Source organism: Delphinapterus leucas, chromosome 1, assembly GCF_059928025.1.
Source record: "Delphinapterus leucas isolate spDelLeu-1000000601 "Yukka" chromosome 1, BTC_Dleu_Yukka2, whole genome shotgun sequence".
Taxonomy (NCBI): domain Eukaryota; kingdom Metazoa; phylum Chordata; class Mammalia; order Artiodactyla; family Monodontidae; genus Delphinapterus; species Delphinapterus leucas.
This window is the reverse complement of record NC_143129.1, coordinates 132921611-132945101: the sequence shown is the minus strand read 5'-3', so window position 1 is coordinate 132945101 and position 23491 is coordinate 132921611. Positions and strand designations below refer to the sequence as shown.

Sequence of the window (23491 nt, the reverse complement as noted above, 5' to 3'; positions counted from 1 at the left end):
CCGGACGCCCCGGCTCAGCGGCCATGGCTTATGGGCCCAGCTGCTCTGTGGCATGTGGAATCTTCCTGGACCGGGGCACGAACCCGTGTCCCCTGCATCGGCAGGCGGACTCCCAACCACTGCGCCACCAGGGAAGCCCTAGAACTTTTTAAAGTGTACAGTTAAAGAGCTGGAAAAGTAGTATTATTAAGTCAAATCTTGTCAGGTGATCCCATTTTGAATCATTTAGTGATTAAAACTGGCTTAATCCATAATACCTAAGCAATTCAATATTTTATTAAGCCAGACAACAGAATTGATCTTAGTGGTAATGGTGTAGAGCTGTTATAAAAGCTTTTCAAGGATGAGTTAAAAAGAACACGAGGAATCTGGAGTCAGAACTATTCTTTATAAGAGGCTGGAAAGCCATTCAAAAACTGGGATAATTTGCTTGGATGATTCAGAACCTAGGTGAACATCAGAGGAAATGATTGATTTAACAATCAGTCACAGTGGCTTCATATATTCGTAAAGTGGAAATGCAGTTATTTTTAGTTATTTGCCTGTATTTCACAGAAACTTACCACTTTAGATATATTTTCTTTTTTCTGAATAACCCATCCATGGGATAAAGGGTAAAGGAAGAAAATCTTATATTTTCCATTTTTTCACATTCTGTGTTAGTCAAGCAATTGAGTAAGTAATTACTCAAGAAGAGATAATCAAGTACAGGTGAAAATAGGTTATGAAGTGGAATGATTATTTCAGAAAATGGGCTACTATATTTAATTAGTACAAAATTACTAGTGGGCTTCACTAAAATTTTGGTTGTGTTACGGTCTTTTCCTATTTTCTCCTTTATTCTACCTCCTTCCCCAGTCCCTTACAATCCCCCAAAATTTGCTTTCAAATGACCCTTTTTTAGGAAAAAGTAATTAAAATATACAAAGGGAGAGAAAGACAGGGGAACCAATCTTTTATCATTCTTTTCAACCAGACAGTCTTAAACCTTCTCAGAGAGTACTTATAACTTTTCCCAAAGTAATTAAGGCTTAGGTGTAAGTAGCACATAATCACCAGTGCTTTCATCTGTAGCCTAGAGCTAAGCTACACGGCCAATGTATTGGATTTCCTATAGTTGTAAACTCTTTAGGTCCAAACCAAACTGGTTTTTGTTTTTATTAAAAAGGTGAGCATGATTTTGTCATTGATTACTAATTTGCTTCTATAGAAGTGAAACATCATAGTTGTGTCAGGAATTGGTAAGGTAGTTTATGCCTGGCATTTTGGTTGCATGAAATGGACCTTTGATGTAATTGGGGCAAAATTTTGACAGTTGATTCATTCAGGAGTTATCAGTAACTGCAATAACCTGTAGTTTTAAGTTCATTCAATATGAATTCTAAAATTTCAGTGTAAACTAGCTTTTATGTGTATTATGTTTGTATGCATGAATCTTATCAATATAAAGTATTTTAGGTAAGTTCAGCATTTAAATGTTTTAAGAGAATTAGATGTACAGGTTAGAATTTATTAGTGATCTTAGAAGTGTCAGAATCATTCCCATAGTAAACTTTGGTTTGCTGGGAATGGCAATATGCAGGTTTAACTCTGTTTTTCAAATGCACTTTTAAAACCCATGGTCTCACTTAACAGTAGCAGTCTATTTGGGAGAAGAGGGATCAGGATCAGCTATATCTTTATGTATTTATAGTTTTGAAAATCACATTATAACAGTGTTAATAATTAACACTTTAAAGTGCTAGACACGTTTCACCCAGTGGATCTCCAGAGCTAGAGAATAAAGATTAAAATGTGAGAGATTGAGGTTTTTTTTAAGTGTACACACCACATGAATTATACAGATAAAAAAAGAAACTCCAGCATGGAGATTATAAAGAAGAGTTCACTGCCTTCATCTCTTCATTGTTTATTCTGTAGTGAAGCCCCAGCCCCAAGAGGTTGGTTACCTTAGGAACCAGCACTCTTGTCCAATCTGGATGTGGTCTCTTAAGCCTTCCTGGCTGAAAATCAGTCTCTTTCCTTCTTTCCCCCAACTTAGTAAGTATTTACTGGTAAGTCACAACAGGTATACAAAGAGTACTATGTCCATCCACCAAATGGCCCTTCATTGGCCAACACCTGGTACCACGTGCAGTCATTACTAAATGACTAATCCCCTGGTGTGAGGGAGAGGGAGCCACCTCCTGTGCAGCTAGGAGAGGGATACCACTCCAACCTTATAATGCTGGTGGTGGTGATTGGTAATGTTACCCTATTGTTGTGAAGTTTAAGGACAGATTTAATTTCAGATATAATGTTTGTCTTTGAAAAAGTCTATATTCTTTCCACCTCCACCTAGTCTCCGGTGAGCTTATATAGGCATGATTGTCCCTCTTTTTGTTACAGTGCTTAGACAACTTATATTTTAAAGCACAATATGTAGGTATAGTCCACATGGCTGATTTTTATTCGTCTTGTACTGTGTCCATTTTCCTTCTTGTAGTCTATCAGCTTCTTTCCTTACTTTCCCTTACTTCTTATAGTCTATCAACCCAGCATATCGTATTTCACTCTCCATCAGGATGATGTACACTTAACCTAGGATCAGGTTTTGAGGAAGGGAGTGTATATGCATATGTATGTAAGGGCACTGTAAAGCAGTGAGTCAGACTGTACTACTTACTCAGTGTGTAACTTTGGGCTAGTTACTTAACATTATTAAGCTTCAGTGTTATTACAAGGATGATATAAGTAAAACATTGAACACAGTGTCTGGTACATGATAATCACTCGATAAATCTTAATAGTTATTCATAAAATTCTCAAAGAAATCTGTAACACCCGAACAGTGGAGAACCACTGTAATTGACTCATAATTTTCTTTCATCTGCTCCTTCCATTTCTCAACTCTTGTATGAATGGGAACAAAACACTCTTGACACTTTATTGTGATGTTTCAATTTGGGGAAAGCCCCTTAGTACCTGGTAGAACATAGACTTCGACAATATAAGCTAATGAGAAAGTCTCTGGAACAGGTGACTGATGGGCCCTAGTATAATGTACTGTCAGCCACATTTTATTCATCTTTTAGTCTTTTTTCAGAAGGAAATAGCAAAGAACATTTGCTTTACGGGATAGCATTACTTTTTTTTTTTTGGCTGCATTGGGTCTTCACTGCTGTGCACAGGCTTTCTCTAGTTGTGGCGAGTCGGGGCTACTCTTCGTTGTGGTGTGCGGGCCTCTCATCACGGTGGCTTCTCTTGTTGTAGAGCATGGGCTCTAGGCGCACGGACTTCAGTAGTTGTAGCACACGGGCTCAGCGCGGGCTCTAGAGCGCAGGCTCAGTAGTTGTGGCGCACGGGCTTAGTTGCTCTGCGGCATGTGGGGTCTTCCTGGACCAGGGCTCGAACCCATGTTGCCTGCATTGGCAGGCGGATTTCTTAACCACTGCGCTGCCAGGGAAGCCCAGCATTACTTTTTATATCAAATATTTGGGGACAAATAACAGGAATCCATCTTGAACTAGCTTAGGCAAAATGAAGATTTAGTTGTAAGGCTCATGTTAATTTCATTAAGGGCAGGGGGATATCTAGACCTCATGGACTCAAGTGCCACCAGAACATATTTTCTGTTTCTGCTTTTTTACATGGTGGTGTCCTTTTTCAGACTAATTTTCTTCACATCTTGTCAGTTTTCAGGCTCCTAGATTTATTACTTGAGATATAGCCTATATTCTTTAGCTGCTATTGGTAAAATTCTGGAAACAAATTATGGTCCACCTTGGGTCATGTGCCCATTCCAAATGCATGGCCAGGGAGTACAGTGATTCTAATTGGGTTAGATACTATGAGGTCCGTGAGGTAAGCTTTCAATCAAAATACATGCTTGGAATGGAGGAAAGAACACTTCTGGAAAAAGATGCGTGTAGAAGTAGAAAGAAAGGATTGGGTAGCAGACAAGATATGATACTTGAATTTAAAACTGGGGATTCCTCAGCAAAGTTAATTTGAGGTTTTATTGTAGTTGTAGCCCAGTGTTTTCTGTAAGGGCATCACTTTATACCTTAGATCAAGTAAGATATTTTTCATACTATGTGGGTCATGATTGTTGCTTACTAACTTGATATTGGGTAACAGAAATTAAAAGTCAATTCCAAAGAAAAGCATAATACCACTATATAGTCTTTGTTTTCAATATTAAGAATTTTCTTGATGGAATAGGCAAGGATATTTTGTTTACACATGATAAAACCCACCTAAAACCAACTTTGACTGAAAATAAACTTTTTAGAAGTTTGTTAGAACTTCTTTAGAACTTTATTGTTTTATTATTTTTTCGGTGTCACACGAATATGTATCTGGGTCCAAGGAATGTCTGGAGCCAGAGATTCAGTGTCACAAGGACCTCTTGATCACTCTTAACCCATGGTTAAATCTGTTGATTCCTTCTGCAGGGTCTCTTGAGTTGTTTCTGTACCACAGCCACTAATTTGGTTTAGGCTCTGATTATACTCATATGAATAACAGTGGATTCCAACTTAGCAAACTAAATTTCTCCCTGCCTAAGTCCATCTTGAATATTTTGTTGTGTGCATAATTTTCCCTAAGATGTTCCATAGGGTCAGTCACTGTTCAACAGCTACTCTCAAATGAATCAAAAGTAGAGTATAACAGATCCCTTTAGAAACTAAGTAAAACTAGAGAAAGTAGGTAAAAATACCAGCCCTAACTTTTTTTGGTTACAACAGATACCCTCTATTCTAATCAGGATAACCTGCTTATTCATTGTTTGTTTCTACGCTTGCACAGTTGTCATTTCCTCTGACTTTTCTCTCTTCCAGTTCTGTTACTGTTTTTCAGATTCAAGCACTTCTCTTCCAAATGCACTATGATCAGCCGCTTCTGACTCTACTCTGTTCTCTGCTTAGTCAATATTGGAGGTGTTGCTAAATTTTTCTTTGAGAAATGAATTTTTATAAAGCAAGTCACACTTCTCAGATGTGTATCCAAGAGGCAAAAATCTTGACCTCACCATGGAAGTCAGATATTCCACTTACCTGAAAATGGTTAAAAAAAAAAAAAAATCTTTTCATGCAGTTGGTGTATCACTTACCCTTTTGACATGTAACTTAGCTATCAGCTGTTAATGATAAGCTTTATTAAAGATAATGATCGCACTTTATTACCTCCCACTGGAAAGGCTGATTTGCAGTTATCTTATCCTAGAACTGTGAGCTAAGTGGTTCTCCAGGTGGTCTCATACCAGCAGCATCAATATCACCTGGTACTTTAAAAAATGCAGATACTCAGGCCCCACTTCAGCCTTACTAGATCAGAAACTTTGGGGTGGGGTTCAGCAGTCTGTTTAAATAAGGTCTCAAGGTGATTCTCTTGCCCTTGAATAAGACAGACCAAAGGTAGAGAACTTGAAGACATTTATTTGATTGGTAATCATACCTCTTTTTTGTGATCTCTCAAAGTATCAGTTAACTCAGTTGTAAAAATTAGAGGTAGTAGTAGCATATTAAGGTAGTCTTAAAGATGAAATAAATATTATGAAACAGGCTGTTTATGAATTCTCAAGGACCATGTAAATGTTAGTTGCAAACCTACACTAAAGTGTTTTTCCTGGTTTGGCCCTTATTCATAATAGTGACTTCAGTGGCTTGGTCATAGAAGTGACTTCATTGTTAAACCTGCTTCTCATTCGTTGTGCAAAAGTTTGTGGAAAGTATGAGCTGGGCTTAGGAGGTCTAGGTATTATAGTAAAGTCTCTGTCAGTGCATGATGTTTCTCTCTGCTTGGTTTTCTTATTTACATATATAAAGGTAGCACTGTCATCTGGTACTTTTAAAGATCAAATAAGATAGTATAATATTCTCACTCTGCTTTTGTTAAGAAAAGAGAATAAGATAGTGGAATTAGAGCACTTATCACAAATGCCTGGCATATAGAAGACACTTTATGGAAGCTATGTTATGATTGTTTATATAACCCACCTTTTCTATATCTTTTTCTCATTTTACTTCTTTCTTGATTCTGAAGTTCTGTTTTCTTAAATCCTGACTCCTAATTCCCAAATTTCTGTCTCCTGTACCAGATGCTTGGTACTGGACCAGATATCTGCAGGGACTAGATCCTTGAACACTTCAAGCACTGTCTGTGTTATTGCACCTTGAGAATCACAATACGAGATGTCAATTAAGTATGCCAGCTTGTCATTGATTTCTGTTTCAGAAACTGATTCACAGGCTGATTTATAACTAGAATATCCATTTACAGTATGAAATAGAAGTGTTAAACAGTATTTTCTTCCTATTTCTTTCTATAAGAAAATGTTTTCAAATTATAATCATTAGTTGCTTTTTACACACGAATTCTGAGTGATGGGGGTTAACTGTATGATCTAAGTATTTAGCGTCACCAGGTTATATCGTCCAGTCTCACGTATTCATGCCCACTATAACAGTGTATTTAATACACGGGCTAGACTTACTTCTATCCATGAATGAGGCTGCAAGACTGCTGGAGAAATACAAAAGTCTTGTTTCATGATTATCCTTGTTCTAGGTTCTAAACTGACTGACTCAGTTAAATTTTTCTTCAGAGTGTGTATGTGTGCGTCTGTGTAAAATTTCCTTTTTATAATCAATTCTGTCATGTTTCCCTGATACTTTATAATGCTTGATTATTGATTAGAGTGAGTACCTTCTGCAGAAAGCTGATTTCATTTCATTACATACGGATATTTCTTCATTTCACCTTGAGGAGGGTATGTTTTTTGTGATGATTGGGGAAGGTCCAGGTCCCTGGCTGAGGCAGCCTGGTATATATATGATAAGAGTATGGGCTTTTGTAATTAGACTTGAAATCTGGCTTCACTACTTGTAACTTGTGTGGTTTTTGGAGAAATTGCTTAATCTGCCAGCCTCAATTTCCTCATCTATGAAATGGAGATAATACAACAGTTTTGTAAGATGGATAGTAAGGATTCCATGAAAGGATTTTATATGCAATTATACATAAACCTAGAAAAGAATATATAGCTAATGTAATCCAGTATCATTCATGTATGTCATTGCTGTTTTAATTTATTTGGGCTGGGCTATGAATTTCATCCCCCTTTCTGGGTTTGTTAACTTAGTTTACAGTCTATTTTCTGATTATTCTATTTCCCCACTCCCAAATTATGTATGGTACGCTTACTAAGTGTGAGCATCCATACGTAGTGTTAACTGAACATTGGTGTACATTCACTGAATTGATGCAGAAAAGAATAGTAAAAGCCTAGGATTTTCTTAGGTTTCAGAATTATATTCAGTTTTACCTTTTATGATTTGAGAATTCATAACAGCTCTAAGAGTATACTCAACAGATTTGTGAATTATAGGAATATGAAATATCACCTATTCAGAAATTAACTTTTTATTTTGTTCTATTTAGGAAGGCGACATGCCAATTCATGAACTTCTCAGCCTGTATGGTTATGATAGTACTATTCGACTACCTGAGGAAGATGAGGAGGAGGAGGAGGAGGAAGAAGGTGAAGATGATGAAGATGCTGATAATGATGATAACAGTGGCTGTAGTGGGGAAAATAAAGTAAGGTTATACACATATATTTTTATTCCTCTTGAAGTTAAAGTTTATTAATACATTCATTTTGACTGCTTATTTTTGTCATCTGTTTTTACTGACTTTAAAAGTAATACATTTAAATGTTAAAAAGTTAATATATAGATATACGTAATACAAATTGGAAGTCCCCTGTAGTCTAATACAGAGAAGTAATAGTTTTCTCTGTGTCATTCCAGATTTCTTATCAATGCCTAGTCTAAATAAATTTGTATGAACTTTTTAAAAAATGCTATTTTTTTTAAGTAATAAAGGCTAATTGGCAGTTCTGTATTCACTTTTATTTTGTTTTGAAATAATTTTAGATTTACAGAAGAGGCTCAAAGATAGTACAGACTTTCTGCATATTCTTCACTCAACTACCCCTAATGTTAGCATCTGTGTAACCATGGTCTATTTATTAAAACTAAGAAATCAACAGTGGTACCATACTATTAATTAAACTACAGACAATTCAGATTTCACGAGATTTTCCACTGATGTTCTTCTTCCTGTTCTAGGATCCAACCCAAGACACCATTTAGTATATTTATTTTAGCCTTCCAGTTGTATATGGAGTACTATGACCTTTCATCTGCAACAATCTTCTTTTTATCTTAGAGATTTAATTTATTATTCCACAGGAAGAGAATATAAAAGATTCCTCAGGTCAAGAGGATGAAACTCAGTCTTCCAATGATGATCCATCACAATCTGTTGCTTCTCAAGATGCCCAGGAAATAATCCGTCCACGTCGATGTAAATATTTTGATACAAGTAAGTGTTATTAGTTACTATTTTTTGGATATGATTTTTACTGCTTAATATATGCCTAAAATTTTAGTGTTTTTTTTCACTACTCTGTTTGAATTCATTGATTTTGAAATCTTGCTCATCAGTAATGGGATTTTGTTCTAGATAATTAGTTTAGCAGTACTGGGGCCCTCTTGTCCATGAATATACTACAGTAATTACTGTGTCACTATGATGCCCGATTCTGAGTGTGTTCCTTTTTTTCCCTCTTGACTGTTCTTTAGATTGTTTCATGGTCATCTTTTTTATTTCTCCTAGTCTTTTCCTCAGTTTTCCATTTTCTGCTTTCTTTGCCTCCTCAGCCTTGATATATTCATAAGCATTGCTTTCTCTAATCAATGGCTCCCAAGTCCAAAAAGTGGTTGACTCTTGAGGTAGGAATATGTTATACAAAGAACTCTCCTAATTTTTCTACAGTTATGATCTAGTCAGAGATGACCAGTAGTCAAGACAACATTTAATATATGTATCTTGAATAATTGCTTGTTTCATCTGCTCCATAATATTTCATTCTAAGCAGGAATCTTTACTCTGGAAGTAAGATAAGAAAAAGTTAAACATTAGTGTTATTAGTTTAAATATGTGGTCTAAATTTCTATACTTGAAAAAGGAAAATAGTTGAAGAACAATAACCTCTCATGAAATGTGGTAAAGTAATAACTGATTAAACATGGCTACTTCTTTGTATGAGTGACTTCTGTTACACAGTTTGTTTAGAAGTGAATGTAGGGCTGCTAATAATAATTTTATTGTGAACTTTGATCATAGATATGGTCCAACTGAAAAGTATATCAATGCACAGAGAGATTAGTTACTGAGATAATTGTTTGGGGGAAATGTGGTATTTTTCCCTTAGTTAAGCCAGGAGCAGATCCATTGCCAAAGTTTGCTCAAAAGTGGGATACTAAGTGACTGCCTCTTAAAATAATATTTCATAATTCACATCTGGTATTTTAGTTATGGTGTTTGCATTGAAGCTACAAATATACTGCCTATCTTAGCTTTTCCATAGGAAGAATTAATTTCTGTATGCAGTATTACCCTTTTGAATTTTGTGTGCCATTTTAGAGTTGAGAAGATGCTGACAGTCTCATGGTTTTCAGATTTCCCACCCCTTTATGTAAATACATTCTTAGTCCAAAATGTAAACAAATAGCAGCTTGCCTGCTCTGAATAAAACAGGAGTTGGGAAGACATACATACCCTCTCTTCATGCGCTCCCCCCAACGTGGTGCTACAGAGTTGTCAGTGCTTTAAGGAGCACTGTTCAGAAACCACTGTTTTGCCCCAATTCTTATTTTATAAGGGAAGAAACTGAGATCATATAATTTATTCTGTCACCAAGCTGTTGGAAGGAGAATTAGGCTTAGAAACAGATTATCTTGACTCTGAATCAGATTTTTTCTTAAAATTTTTTGTAGGAAATCATTTTATGAAAATACAGTTGTCTAAGAAGATTGTCCTAGAAGGTTTATGAGTTTTGTTTTTTTTGTTTTAACTGACAGGGTATTATTTGATTAAAAATATCTTGACCTACCTCTGCAAATACCTTTTGGCATATTTAAATATTTGATGGTAGATATAAGAATGGATAGGATAAGCAATCATTTTATAGTACTATTGTCTTACTTATTCTAGATAGTGAAATAGAAGAAGAATCTGAAGAAGATGAAGATTATATACCATCAGAAGACTGGAAAAAGGTAGTTAGAGCCATATTTTCCCAAAACTTAGATAAATAAATACTTAAAAAGCCAAGTGTAATTATTCTTTTACTAAGTATAAATATTGATAAAATTGAAGTAAGTCTTTTTGTGACATATGAATGTTTAGACTTTCCCTTAATACATCCAGGTAAGAAAAATAATTTACCTTTTTATAAATAAAATAATGGTATAGAAAAAATTGGACTTTGTTGAGCAAGCCAGTACTCAGCAAGATTAGAATTCCAAATTTCTGAACCACTACAAATTACACTTTTGTTAGCTACACTATAAAAAGTATCACATGTGATTTTTTTTTTTTTAATATACTTGAGAAAGCAGTTGTGGAAGCTTTGGTATTTGTTAAGTAAATTTTGTTTAATAAGTTAGATTACAAGTTTTTCCATCCCATATTAATGTCGATATTTACAACTCGAGTATATTGTGTGAAGAGACAGATTTGGGCTTTGGTATAACTATCCATAATTAATTTCTAAAATGAGTCTAAAGATAATATATTGATGTAGTCTTTAAATATAAAATTGTATAACATTGTGTAGTTAATCACATGGTTAAATTGAAGAATTTTAAGCTGTTGCAAAGCAGTTGACTTATTAGGAAGATTTATCAAAATGTTATATAGAATTGATCAGGGCAAATCATTTATATAGAAGAGATGATGTCATTCTTGTTGAGATAGGTGACCTGATATTTCTCTTAAAATCTCCATTGAGGTTTTTTAGTGTTCTTTTTCATAGGTCTGATTTTTAATTTAGGGCATAAGCCGTCTTTTATTTGGAAGCAGAATAGCCCAAAATATCAAATTGAGTGGCCTTTCTGCACTTTTTGAGTCATGATTGTTTACTCAATTAGTTAATACTTTTGAGGCTTCCTGGTGTTTTGTTTGTTTAGTTTGTTTAAAGTTGTCTAGTTTGGGATGCCTGGGGCAAACTTAAAAAGAGCTAACCTCCTTGTGGATTAAAATAAGGGAAAATCTCTATATTTAGAGTTTCAGTTGGGAAGAATGAAGTATTCAAATGAACTTGGACTGTGCTACCCAAGGATTCTGGGCTTCAGCCAGAATTGATCTATTTATGGGTTTCCAAAGAGACGTTTAGAAGAGAGAGACATTAGTGTGGGTTGGAGTGGTAAGGAAAGATTATCCCAGTGCCGGATGTGTTAATTAACTTGAGTGAGTAATGAATGAATGATGGGACTGAAGACAGAAAAAAGGATCACAGAAGTTACTATTTGTGTGACCTATTTGAGCAAGTGTTCTTCAATCCATTTTTTCTGATTCCTACATCATGTAGAAATTAAGGTGAAAAAAAGCTAGAAACCTTGGGAGTCATCTTAAACTGTTATTTTCTACCACACGTTCAAGTTTATCTTTTCTCCAGTATAAATTGATTTTGTATCTGGAGTTTCCCAAGAGAGTATTTGATTAAGCCTTGAATTTTTTTTTTTTTTTAATGAAGCAATAAAAACTCAGGAGGGAGAACATGGGGGAGATGAAGCCTTTACTGCTAGGGAGTATTAGTCCCTTCCTCAGGAAAAATATGTAATAACGTAGACCACAGTAAATCCAGATTGTCTTATTTTAGTGAGATTTGTAAAAAAGTGTCAGGATTCAGAGATTCATCTTCTAAGGCTTGTAAGATGAAATTGAATTTTTATAGAAACTAGGGTAGAAACAGCTTTGAAATCAAACCTGAGTTCAAATTATAGCTCAGAATTTACTAGTAGTGTGTTCCTGAGGAAATTAATTTTGTTGAGTTTCATCTCCTCAAATACAATATGGGAATGACAAATTCAGCCTTGTCGAAGTTGGTGAGGATTTAATGAAAATTTTGCATAAGATACCTGGTACATAATGCACCTAAACGCTGTTTTCCTTCCCTTTCCTGCAGAACAAATTAGGTGAAAAGAAGTTATCTGAACTCGATAGGAAAAAGGAAGTGTCTTATCTTTATACCAGTCGAGAAGTTATCAACCCTGGCTTCATGTTAGAATCACTTAAAGAACTTTTAAATACTGATTACCATGGCTTTCATCCAGAGATTCTAGTTTAATTGGTCTGGAATGGATCCAGACATCTATATTTTAGAAGCGCCCTAGCCAGGGTTGATAACTTGACTAGTTATTCTCTGATAGGCATAAGTGAGTAAAGTTAAAAGAGCCACAAGAAGTGACAATAGAGTAATCTTCGTTATGGTGAAAGACATAAAGAAAATTCCTATATATGAGTAGAGAAAATGTGAATGTGGTATTTTTAGAAAACTAACTGGTTTTCCTGTACAGGTGCAGCAATAAATTTATTACATAGAACATGTCTTTGAAGTTATACTAGATAAAATGAAATTCTAACAAAAGTGGGAAACAATAACAGGAGAGAGAAACTTTTCAAATCCCAAGAGTTATTTAAACTTACTAGACCATGATTTTGTACCTTTCCTGCATAAGCCTTCATTCTGAAAATGTAGTAACTGTATTATTAACATTTAGCCACAGACAAAAGCGGGCCCATGTAATTAATCTTGGTCCCTATGTCTTGTAAAATCTCATCAGTGGTGATTTCTCATTGTCTTTCTGAACAGTCAGTTTCCCCTAATCTGTGTTTTGACTGTATAGATTACCAGATTTCCTAAAATAAGATTTAATTACATTTGGGAGAAGGTACGATTTCATCTTGTATTGTTTTAATGAAAGTTAGGCACTAATTACCTGTCCAGTTGGTTTGGAGTTTCATTTGTTTGCCCTCTACTGAGCTTTATACAAACCCTTTCGTTATTTCCCTTACCTTAAAGCTCTGGTTCTCAGACTTCAGTGTGTGTCAGAATCACCTGGACAGCTTGTTAAAACACTTAATAATTGCCGAATTCCATCCTCATAGTTTCTGGTTCAGTAGGTCTGGTGTAAGACCTGAGTATTTGCATTTGGTGATGCTGCTGATCCAGAGACCATAGCTTAGAGTGGGATGCTTTGAAAATACTTTAACTTGACTTTCTGCTTTTCAGAGTTATCTTATAATTGAATTATAAGAATTCATTTTTATTTCTTTTCCTCCATATTTTGAAGTAAAGTTTGTATCCATTTCACCCCATTATTATTACTAATATTTTCATCCAGTCATATCCAAGGTCTTATCTATTATTAATTCATGCATCCTCACAATACTCCCCTGAGATAGTTAATTGGTTGTAACTGTGCTTTATGACAAACCAGGAACAGTTAACCCAAGAAGGTAAATCTAGAAAATGGATACAGAATCTGTTACTAGATCTTATTAATGTTTTATGTTATTTTTAAAATAGGAGATTATGGTGGGCTCCATGTTTCAAGCAGAGATTCCAGTTGGCATTTGTAGATACAAAGAAAATGAAAAAGGTGAGTTATTAGTAAATTTACTAATTTATAGCTGAATTCATGCTTTTGAATTGATGAACTGTTTTTATAATGGGATAAGAACATGACAGTTTGTTACCCCACTGATTTATGAAAGAAGACCTCTGCACCAGTATCTGTAAGAAATACGTTTTCTGTTTCTCCACTTCTGTCCATAGAAGTCTAGCCAAAAAAGAAAGAAAGAAAAGTGAATGCTTCTTTGGTATTGGATTATTAGATGACTTAAAACATTCCAACTTTTAATTTTTTTCATATTTTAAGTACTCTAAAATATATGCCCTTTTATAACCTTTATGATTTATATTTTAAAAGGTTATTTTGTTTCAGTGGAAGCTGTTGGACAGGTTTTAAAAAAACAAGTAAACAACTAATATAAAAAGTTTATTTGCTTCTGAAACTTCTAATATTACTAAAATTGAGTATTTTGATGTTTGTGTATTGAAAAACAATTTGGAAAAATTGTACTTTGGAAAAACAATTTGTATACTTAAATTTTACATGTTTTTTTTTCATTATTTTGTCTAAAAGTGCTAAGGTAAGTCACAAATAATAAATACTTAACAAAAACAGAATACTTGAAGATTTTTTTTTAAGTCTATTTCAGATTATCTGCTTTTGAGAGAGTTCCAGAAAGAGAGAGAGAGTGTGTGTGTGCGCGCACGCACGTTTAATGAGTTTTCATGTGCGGTGTGACATCACTCAATGCTAGAACTCTTTCATCATTTCCTTATTTCAGTTTTCTTTTCCGCACTTCACCTTACATATACAGAGCCTTTGGGAGTTGTCGTCTTGTTTGTTTTCTTTTTTAGCATTCCCTCTAGAAAATTTATATTCTAAGTATGCACCTGCTTTCAGGGCAGAGCAGCAGATCAGAAGCAGTTAAGGGAGCACCACAGGCTAGTAAATTCTAGTGACAGCAGAAATGTTTTAACACAACAGTAATAGCTTTCAAGTTAATTTCTGCAACATACAGGAATGTTAAAGGTATCAATATGGAGTGACCTTGTTGTATATTGAAATTCTGTGCACAGTGTTTGTGAATACATTGTAATTGTGTGCAAAAATGAATGATCCATTGGCTTTTGTATTTTTTTATATGTGGCAAGTTAATATTATGGCTAAAGATGGTTTTAATTATGTCTTAATATGTTTATCTTTTATTTTAACATGTTTGCATTGTCAGATATCACAGTGAATAAGTGATCACAATCTCCAATTTTGATTTACTGTTTTCCATTTTAACATTTTAGAAAGCAATTTTATGTGTGTGTATATATATATATATTTTTTTTTTTCTTTCTTTCTTTTTCCAGAAAAGCTGTGGTTTATGAAGCTTTCTCACTTTGAGAAATTTAAGCGTGTTATATTGTATGAGGATCAGATGCATTTACCAGGGTTACTGCCTTAGAGGAGTCACTATGGTTCAGGCCCTTTCCTCATCTTTGTAGTTCTAGGAATTCAAACTTTGGTCATGATACCAAGAATTCGTCTCCACTTAGGTTAACCTGTGCACACAAACCAAATTGTTGTAAAACTATTAGGTAAACCACACTGTTGGAAATAAAACTGTCAAAGGGATAGTGCCTTTTTTCCTTACAGCGAAAGTTTCGCAGGGTATTTTTCATCAGTTTGGTGATCACATTCAAAAAGGAGAGCATTTGGTTTGAGTGATTTTGATAACAGTGCCACAAAACTTAAGATATCTTGATATCTGAACTGTAAGGAATTATTCGGCAGTTGGATTAGAATTTTTCATTGCTATAAGGAAACCCTATTACTGAGTATCCTAAAGAGACATTAACTTTTTCTCTTAAATGTATGTAAATGATCATTTTCACTCAATGAGTATATTATAATCATTTGTTTATTCATCTTTGTATCCTTAATACCTTGGGAGATCCTTTTCACATAAGACATTTCGTAAACATTTGGTAGCTGAGTTATTAGGTGGGTGCAGATAGTGTAAACAGAACGTATGTGGAGTCAGTAAACTTGAATCAGTATCTAGGCATTTGGCCATGGACGTGTTACTTAACTACTTTTTTCTTCTCGTCTGTAAAATAGCAGTCACCTATTTATTTATAAAGCTCGTGCGAGGATTCACGTGTGATGTTTTTACGTGTAGTGCTTAGCGGCATAGTGTTTTCCACATAGAAAATGGTCAGTAAGTGGCATTAATATCCAAAAGATGATTAATCTTACCCTTATGTTTAGGTTTTATTATTCAGATTTTCGGAAAGTATCAATTTATGCTCTTTTGCTTGCAGGTGACAAAAACTGAGTTCAGTTTAGCTTTAGCAAAAAAGAATTTACCTTATTGCTTTACTGGGAAGTTCTGGCTAGTCTGGCTTCAAATAAAACTGGATTCGGGATTTTTATGATGTCAGGTGTCTCTCCTCCCCCTTTCCTTTATTGTCAGACAAGCTAGAATGGCCACTGGGAGCTCATGACTTATACTTTTCACTATTCTAGCCAGGAACCAGGAAAAATGAGAACTTCCTCATCCCCCTTTGCTCCAGCAAAAGTCCTAGAGAGAGCCTCTATTGACTCAGCTTGAGTCTTACCCAACCAGAATTACTGTGAGCCAAGAGAAGAGTGAGTACTCAGGCTTGCCCTGGCTCGTTTATCTCTTGGGGCTCCAGGGAGCAGTGTCAGCCCTGCTCAGACTGTATGAAAGGGTCTAATTCCCAAAAAAGTGCTGGGCATAATGAAAAACATGATTTTTAAAGTTACGTGGGTGTTTTGTTTCTCCCATGTACTAAAAACTGAGTAAATGCTGCAGCTTTATGATAATACTAAATAATTCGAATACTTGGTAAACATCTTACAATGCATGGGAACCCCTTTCCTCAAACTAAGAAGTATCTGGCCAAAGGTGTCAGTAGTGCTGAGGTTGAGAACCCTTTACTAGATTAGCTGAGAATTAGATGGGCTACTTAGGAAAAAAAGTCAAGAGAAAGGAACAAGGTATTCTCAAATTTTCATGCTTGCATGACGTAAATTTTAGAGTAAGTAAATGTTGGCTAGGAATTACGAAGCAGTGAATAGCAAAGGACCAGGTGAATTGTTGTTTCTAATGAATATTAGATGAATTATTGATTCTTAAGTTGCTTACTGAAAAATGAACACATGTATTACCCTTAGTTGATAATAGTACTGTTGAAACAGGCAGTTCAATTAATCTACACATAGGAAAAGCTCAGCTAGACAACTTAAAATTCATGTCATTAATCACAGTGTGACCTTTTAAGAATGTGGAAATCTCTATTATAAACCGCATTACTACACCTTGCTGATTATGTTTCAGCATTTTCATTTTCATAATATATTGATTAGGTAGAATTTTTACTTGGGCATTAAAAATGGAATGACACCTTTTTTTTTTTTAACAGAAACTGGAGGTTTATAAATTTCATTTATTTATTCACGTTTATTCTTACTCACTAGGAATTTCCCAGATTGCAGAAGTTTTTAATTTTGTGATGTAGTTTCTCAGCTTTCTACATTTGTCATCTCCATTCCCACCCCCAACACACATATAATGAACTTTGTTAAATTATTTTGAACTCATTTTTGCTTATCTGACACACTTACTTTGATTACTTAAAATACCATAAAAAGCACTTCCCCAGTTAACAACCTGTGTTGATAGACTAGGCGAGCTCTTGCCTTCTGAGACTCTTTCACTTATTTATAATCATTTGTAAATTATATCTTTCAGTAGTATGAGGTGGATATATTTATGGTTGCTTTTTAAAAGTTCTAATATTTAGGCTTGGTAATTCATTCGAATGAAATAGTTTCAGAAGATGCTGTTACAGTTCAGTGATTGTGATCTTTCAAAATCCAGCATGTTCATGAAACTATACAATTATAATAACTGTTTTTTCCTTCTGTTGCTGTCATATTTATAGAGGTTCATGTCATATTTATAGAGATTATAAATTAAAAAAATAGAGATAAATAAAAAATCGAGATTATTTTTCCTCCTTATTTTCGTGTGTTTTATCATAATGGTGGAGTTCTTCCTGAATTTATGATCTCTTGGCGTTTAGTCATTCTATAGATATTTAATAAATATCAGCTGTGTTGCCTTTTTTATTTAGATCATAGTCAGAAGTCATATTTAGAGTATAAACTTAACTGGAAAGTGATTTGGTCTGTTTCTGGAACCAGTTAAGGCAGTGTGGTTTATTCTCTGAGAATGCTAGTGGTTCTCACCTCATTGTCATTTTTAGTATATGCATTAAATGAAGTATCATATTCTCAGGGTTAGCTTGTCTGGCTGCTAGTCACAATTCTAGGGACCTGGCTTGTCATTTGGCGCCATCTGGTGATGTTTGTGTACTCAGTTTAAATAAGCATATCTCTGTATCCTGTGACTTGGGACTTCCAGATTGATTCCAGAAGTATCTCTCAGGTAGTTTGTGCTTGTTTCATAGGCTCAACATGGGGTATCTAACTGGGAGAACACTGGGAACTCAGGGACCCACCCTCCATTGTCTTCTTCCTGAATCAGGGTTTCCTTGTAAGGCATTGTCCATCTCCCACTCCCACTCCAAGAATATAAGAACTCTAGTGTGTTCCCTTTGGCAAAGAAAGGCTGAGTGCACACCAGAAATCAATAGCAGTATATCCAAATTCACTTTATCATGGGAGTTTTATTGTATTTACAGTTTGGAGTTTTTCTACGATTGTACCAACAGGTTAGAAAAGGAATAAGGTTTATTACTAAGGAAAAATGTAAAGTGTATGTGTGTAGTGGCAGGGGAGTGGGTGGGGACAAGGTAATTTATATGAAAACACTTAACATAGTACCTGGTATGTAGGAGATGTACCTTTGTTAGCTGTTAATTCCTTTTCATAACACAAGGAAGTTTGACACTGTCAGCTATACTTTGTCTCTTAAATTCAGAGTCTTTGTCCAGCTGGCTCCTTTCTATTGGCATTTAAGTGATTATGTCTCATGCCTTTAAAAACCAACAAACAAGCAAAACCAAAAACTTTCTTCAGCTATGCTTCCTCTCTAGCTACTGTACTGCTCTATCTCCTCCCTCACCATGGAACTTTTCAGAAGAGTTTTCTACTTTATTTCTTTACCTTCCATTTCGTCTTCATTCCTCTCCAGTATGGCTTTGGCTTCCATCACTGCACAGAAACAGTTCTTGAAACATTCCCCTCCTAGTTAGTAAATCCAGTGCACCTCTTCAATTTTCATCCTGCTTGTTTAACAGCATTTAACCAATCTATTACTCTCTGAAACATTTTCTTCCCTTTGCTGCTATGATGCCACACTTTTGATATTTCTTCTGTCTTGTGACTGTTCCTTCTTAATTTTGTCTGTTTTCATCTTCCTGTCATTTAGGATTCCACAAGGCTCTCATCTTAGTTTCTCCTCCATTCTTTCACTTATAAAATTTTGATGAAATTGGGGCTTCAATCTTATAATGGAAATTCTGATGAAACCTAAATGTTTTTTTTAAAAAAGTAATGACTTGTTTTATGAAAATGATTTATGCTTATCACAATATATTTTCAAGCATCATGGAAAAGTACAAAGATGTAAGAAAAAATTGTCCCAAATCCTACCACCAAGAAATAAGCAGTGTTAACATTTGGTGAGCATTCTTTTAGACATCCCTATTCAAAAATCATAATTATAGCTAACATTCACTGAAACTTATTTAATATGTGTCAGAATTGTTTTAAATTGCTTGAAATCCTTACAGCCATGTATAATAGGATTGTTTTCCCCATTTCACAGATGAGGCAGAAAGAAGGGAAGTAACTTGCTGGGGTCATACAGGTAGGAAGTGTTGGTACTGCTATTCAAACCAAGAGAGCTTGGAATTTGGTAAAGTCAAGCTAAGTCAGACTAGATCTGAAAGGGGCATCAAGTGGTACCTTCTGTTTAGATTGTTTAAATCACTTAAGCTATAAATATTGCCCCAGGATGAAGTCACGCAAGTAGTGGGACCACACTTTACCTCTCAGTTCTCAACATTTTGGCTCTAAGTATGGGTTATTTGTTCAGTGATATGTTTTAACACAAACTCTATCAATTTTTGGCATTATTTTTAACATTATATTTTACTAATTTAGTATATGAAAATGATGATCAGCTCCTGTGGGACCCTGAGTACTTACCGGAAGACAAAGTGATTGTATTTCTTAAGGATGCATCTAGAAGAACAGGTGATGAGAAAGGTGTAGAAGCAATTCCTGAAGGATCTCACATAAAAGACAATGAACAGGTACATGAATAAGAAATGACTTACAATATTCCCGAAATATATTAACCACATAACGTTTATAAGTTTAAGTGCTGTCACATTTAGTGCTATTCTATCCACCAAAATTCCTTTACAGATGGTCCCTGACTTAACGAAGGTTCAGCTTAAGATTTTTTGACTCTATGATTGTATGAAAGCAGTATGCGTTCAATGGAAAGCATACTTCGAATTCTGATCTTTGCCCAGGCTAGTGTTGAATATCTCTTGTGATGCTGGGCAGTGTAAGAGAGCCATACCTCCCGGTCAGCCACGTGATCATGAGGGTAAACAACTGATACAACCATTCTGTACCCATACAACCATTCTCTTTTTCACTTTCAGTACAGTATTCAGTAAATTACATGAGATATTCAACACTTTGTTATAAAATAGGCTTTGTGTTAGATGATTTTGCCCAGCTGTAAGCTAATGTAAGTGTTCTGAGCACATTTAAGGTAGGCTAGGCTAAGTGATGGTGTTCAGTAGGTTAGGTGTATTAAATGCATTTTCAGCTTACAGTATTTTCAACTTAGGATGTGTTTTTGGGGACCCATTGTAAGTAGAGGAAGATCTGTAATGTCATCAACAGGGAGTCTGATGTTTATAATCAGCATAAGATATGTAGTATTGACACACTCATTGGTATGACTTCAGCTCAAATAAAAATTTTGATATTTTATTTTGCCTGTATATATTTTTTATTAAGCTTTTTGAACTTCCTTTGCATATCCCATAGAATCTGTGGATATCATCAAGTTGGGAATACCTGTCTGGGATAATGTTATTCTGTATATAATAGAACAGTGCCTACCATGAACCTAATAGCAGCATTATATACTTTCTTGCCTTTTTCACCAGTGTTTTTATTTTCTGATTTGTTTTAAATTGTCTTTGAATAGGAACCCCAGAAAACCAAAAAGAAGGGACTTGTGATTATTATAAAATTTCTTTTTATTTATAAATTCCTAGAGTACCATGGCCACCAGTAGAGTATTTGCTTATCCATTATTTTCTACATATTCAGAGGCAGTTAATTATCAGGAATGAATTATGTTTGTTTTTCTTTAGTGTTCTTTATGTTGCATTTACTAGAATTACTTGTCCTCCAGAAAGTATGAAAACACTGGATTCTGGAAAAGCCTTTACTCTGTTAAGAAACTGTAGCCTTGAATTGTTCATAGTCCAGGTTACATACTGAAGCCTTTTATTTTTCTAGGCATTATATGAATTAGTTAAATGCAATTTTGATACAGAAGAAGCATTAAGAAGATTAAGATTTAATGTAAAAGCAGCTAGAGGTAAGCATAAATATTAATTTTTTATTTGTTTTCATGATATAGCAGACATTTAAAATTTAAGCTTTTCAATTTACCTAGGTATATCCTAAATTTAATAATACTAATCTCTGAATTCAGTAAATATTTGCTGGAAAACAACTTGTTATAACTTGTTAAATAACTTGTATATAACACAAGTGTTACACAAGGCATTATGGGGAATGGGGTTAATATTGTCCCTTCCTTTATGGGAAAATAAGGCCATTTAAATAAAAATATATAATGCCTTTCAATTTTAAGGCATTTTTATAAACATTTTCCTATTTGATCTTGGTAATGATCCTGTGAGCTAAGTAAGCTGAAAGATGTTAGCTTCACTTTAAAACTGATGAGAACTGAGGTCTCTTAGCTGAGGCAAGCATAATTCATAAATAATGAAGCCAAAACTAAAATCCAGGTTTTTCACTTTTTTACTCCAAACTGGCTCTCACCCCACTTCACTAAGAGTACTGTTTATATATCATTATGTAACAAATGAAAGATTATTCATTCAACAGAATTGGAGGGCCTACTAAATTGTGGGGACATAACTATAAACAAGGTCCCTGACATCACGGTGCTTAGAGCCTAGGTAGGGAGGCTGAAAAATAGTTACGAGTTCTTCCAAGGAGAATTAGAGGGTGCAATCCAAACTTATTGCAGTGGGACTTAACCTAGTTGGGGAAAGAGTGAGGCTGTTAAAGCTTCTCGAACAAAGGGATATTTTTACTGGCTAGGTGAAAGGAGGTTGAGGTAAGAGGCAGGAAATAACTCTAGACAAAGGGAAGAGCATGCACAAAGTCTCTAAAGTAAGAAAGGACATAACGAATTAAAGGAATTGAAAGGTAGCTTGTTTAGTTGGATCATAAAGAATAAAGGGGAGGGCTTCCCTGGTGGCGCAGTGGTTGAGAGTCCCCCTGCCGATGCAGGGGACACGGGTTCGTGCCCCGGTCCGGGAAGATCCCACATGCCGCGGAGCGGCTGGGCCCATGAGCCATGGCCGCTGAGCCTATGCGTCCGGAGCCTGTGCTCCGCAACAGGAGAGACCACAACAGTGAGAGGCCCGTGTACCGCAAAAAAAAAAAAAAAAAAGAATAGAGGGGAAAGGCATAAGTTGAGGTTGGAGAGTCAGGGACTAAATCATCCATTATTAAATAAGGAGTTTTTGTCACTATCTTTTTCAGCCATCAATAATAGAATTCAGGAGTAAAATACTTCCCTCATTGTTACCAGAAAGTTACATTTTTATTTACAACTTTGTTTGTTATATGCAGCATTTGGGAGAATATTGCTTAACAGTTTCCCCTCCTTCCCCCGCCCCCCGATTTTGTCAGAGGAATTATCTGTTTGGACAGAGGAAGAGTGTAGAAATTTTGAACAAGGGTTGAAGGCCTATGGAAAGGACTTTCATTTGATTCAGGCTAATAAAGTAAGTGATGATATATGTTGTCTCTTTTATTAAAAGAAATTTAGTTAACCTAGATTATATTAAATCTTCTATTATGTTTTCTAATGTTAAAGGTTCAGTAATGAATATTTTAATACACTGGTATTTAGAAAATTATAATAAGCATGCCTAGACTTCCTGGCATGTATTTGCCAAGTGACTGTTCTCAGTGTATGATATTGGAAGCCTTTAAGAATTAGACGTTTATAAATATGTTCATCAGCTTCTGGATGGGATGTGTGTATACACTGTAATTACTTAAAGCTATTTTCCACAAACTTGTTACAGATTTTTTTTAGGAGGGTCTTACTTGGAAACTTTAAAGCATTTTTACCATGACATTATTTATAATTAAAATGTTTTTTACATTTGCTTAAGTCCTAAGTGGTCCAAAATCAGATACTTAATATTTAATTTGGTTTTAATTAAGATTTAATTTTCCAGAAGAATATCTCAATAAGTCAGCTTTATTATACATTATATAATTTTATAATTTGACAATTTAGCATAATTTATCATGCCATATGGATAATATCAATCATACAGTGTCAATGTATACCCAAAAAACCTTCATAAGTACTTGCAAATTTATTTTTAGGTTTAATTCTCTTAAACTGAAATCAGGTAGGATTTTTAACAGTAACTACACAATTACATAGAATAGAAAAATGTGTTCCTAGGGGATATTAGGACAGGCAAAATTAAAATCTCAGAATGTAAATATAGGGCTTCCCTGGTGGTGCAGTGGTTCAGAGTCCGCCTGCCGATGCAGGGGACACGGGTTCGTGCCCCGGTCCGGGAAGATCCCACATGCCGCGGAGCGGCTGGGCCCGTGAGCCATGGCCGCTGAGCCTGCGCGTCCGGAGCCTGTGCTCCGCAACAGGAGAGGCCACAACAATGAGAGGCCCACGTACCGCAAAAAAAAAAAAGAACGTAAAT

At 35.1% G+C, this 23491-nt stretch overlaps 1 protein-coding gene across 15 annotated transcripts in view; it reads left to right on the top strand.

The window, feature by feature from the left end:
- Positions 1–23491, top strand: part of MIER1 (MIER1 transcriptional regulator) — a 56388-nt gene that overhangs the window by 19864 nt on the left and 13033 nt on the right. For 10 of the 15 annotated variants that reach the window (XR_002645664.3, XR_016395055.1, XR_016395056.1 and 7 more), the window contains 8 exons: positions 7426–7584; positions 8241–8373; positions 10048–10112; positions 13427–13499; positions 19282–19323; positions 19620–19771; positions 21006–21087; positions 22380–22534. Coding sequence is in view for 12 of the 15 variants with exons in the window: in XM_022581149.3 (XP_022436857.2) it covers positions 7426–7584; positions 8241–8373; positions 10048–10112; positions 13427–13499; positions 19282–19323; positions 19620–19771; positions 21006–21087; positions 22380–22534 (861 nt within the window). In the remaining 3 variants the exon portion in view is untranslated. The remainder of the gene's footprint in view (positions 1–7425; positions 7585–8240; positions 8374–10047; positions 10113–13426; positions 13500–19281; positions 19324–19619; positions 19772–21005; positions 21088–22379; positions 22535–23491) is intronic. The other 5 variants (XM_022581152.2, XM_022581162.3, XM_089921290.1 and 2 more) reach the window with 3 other exon arrangements.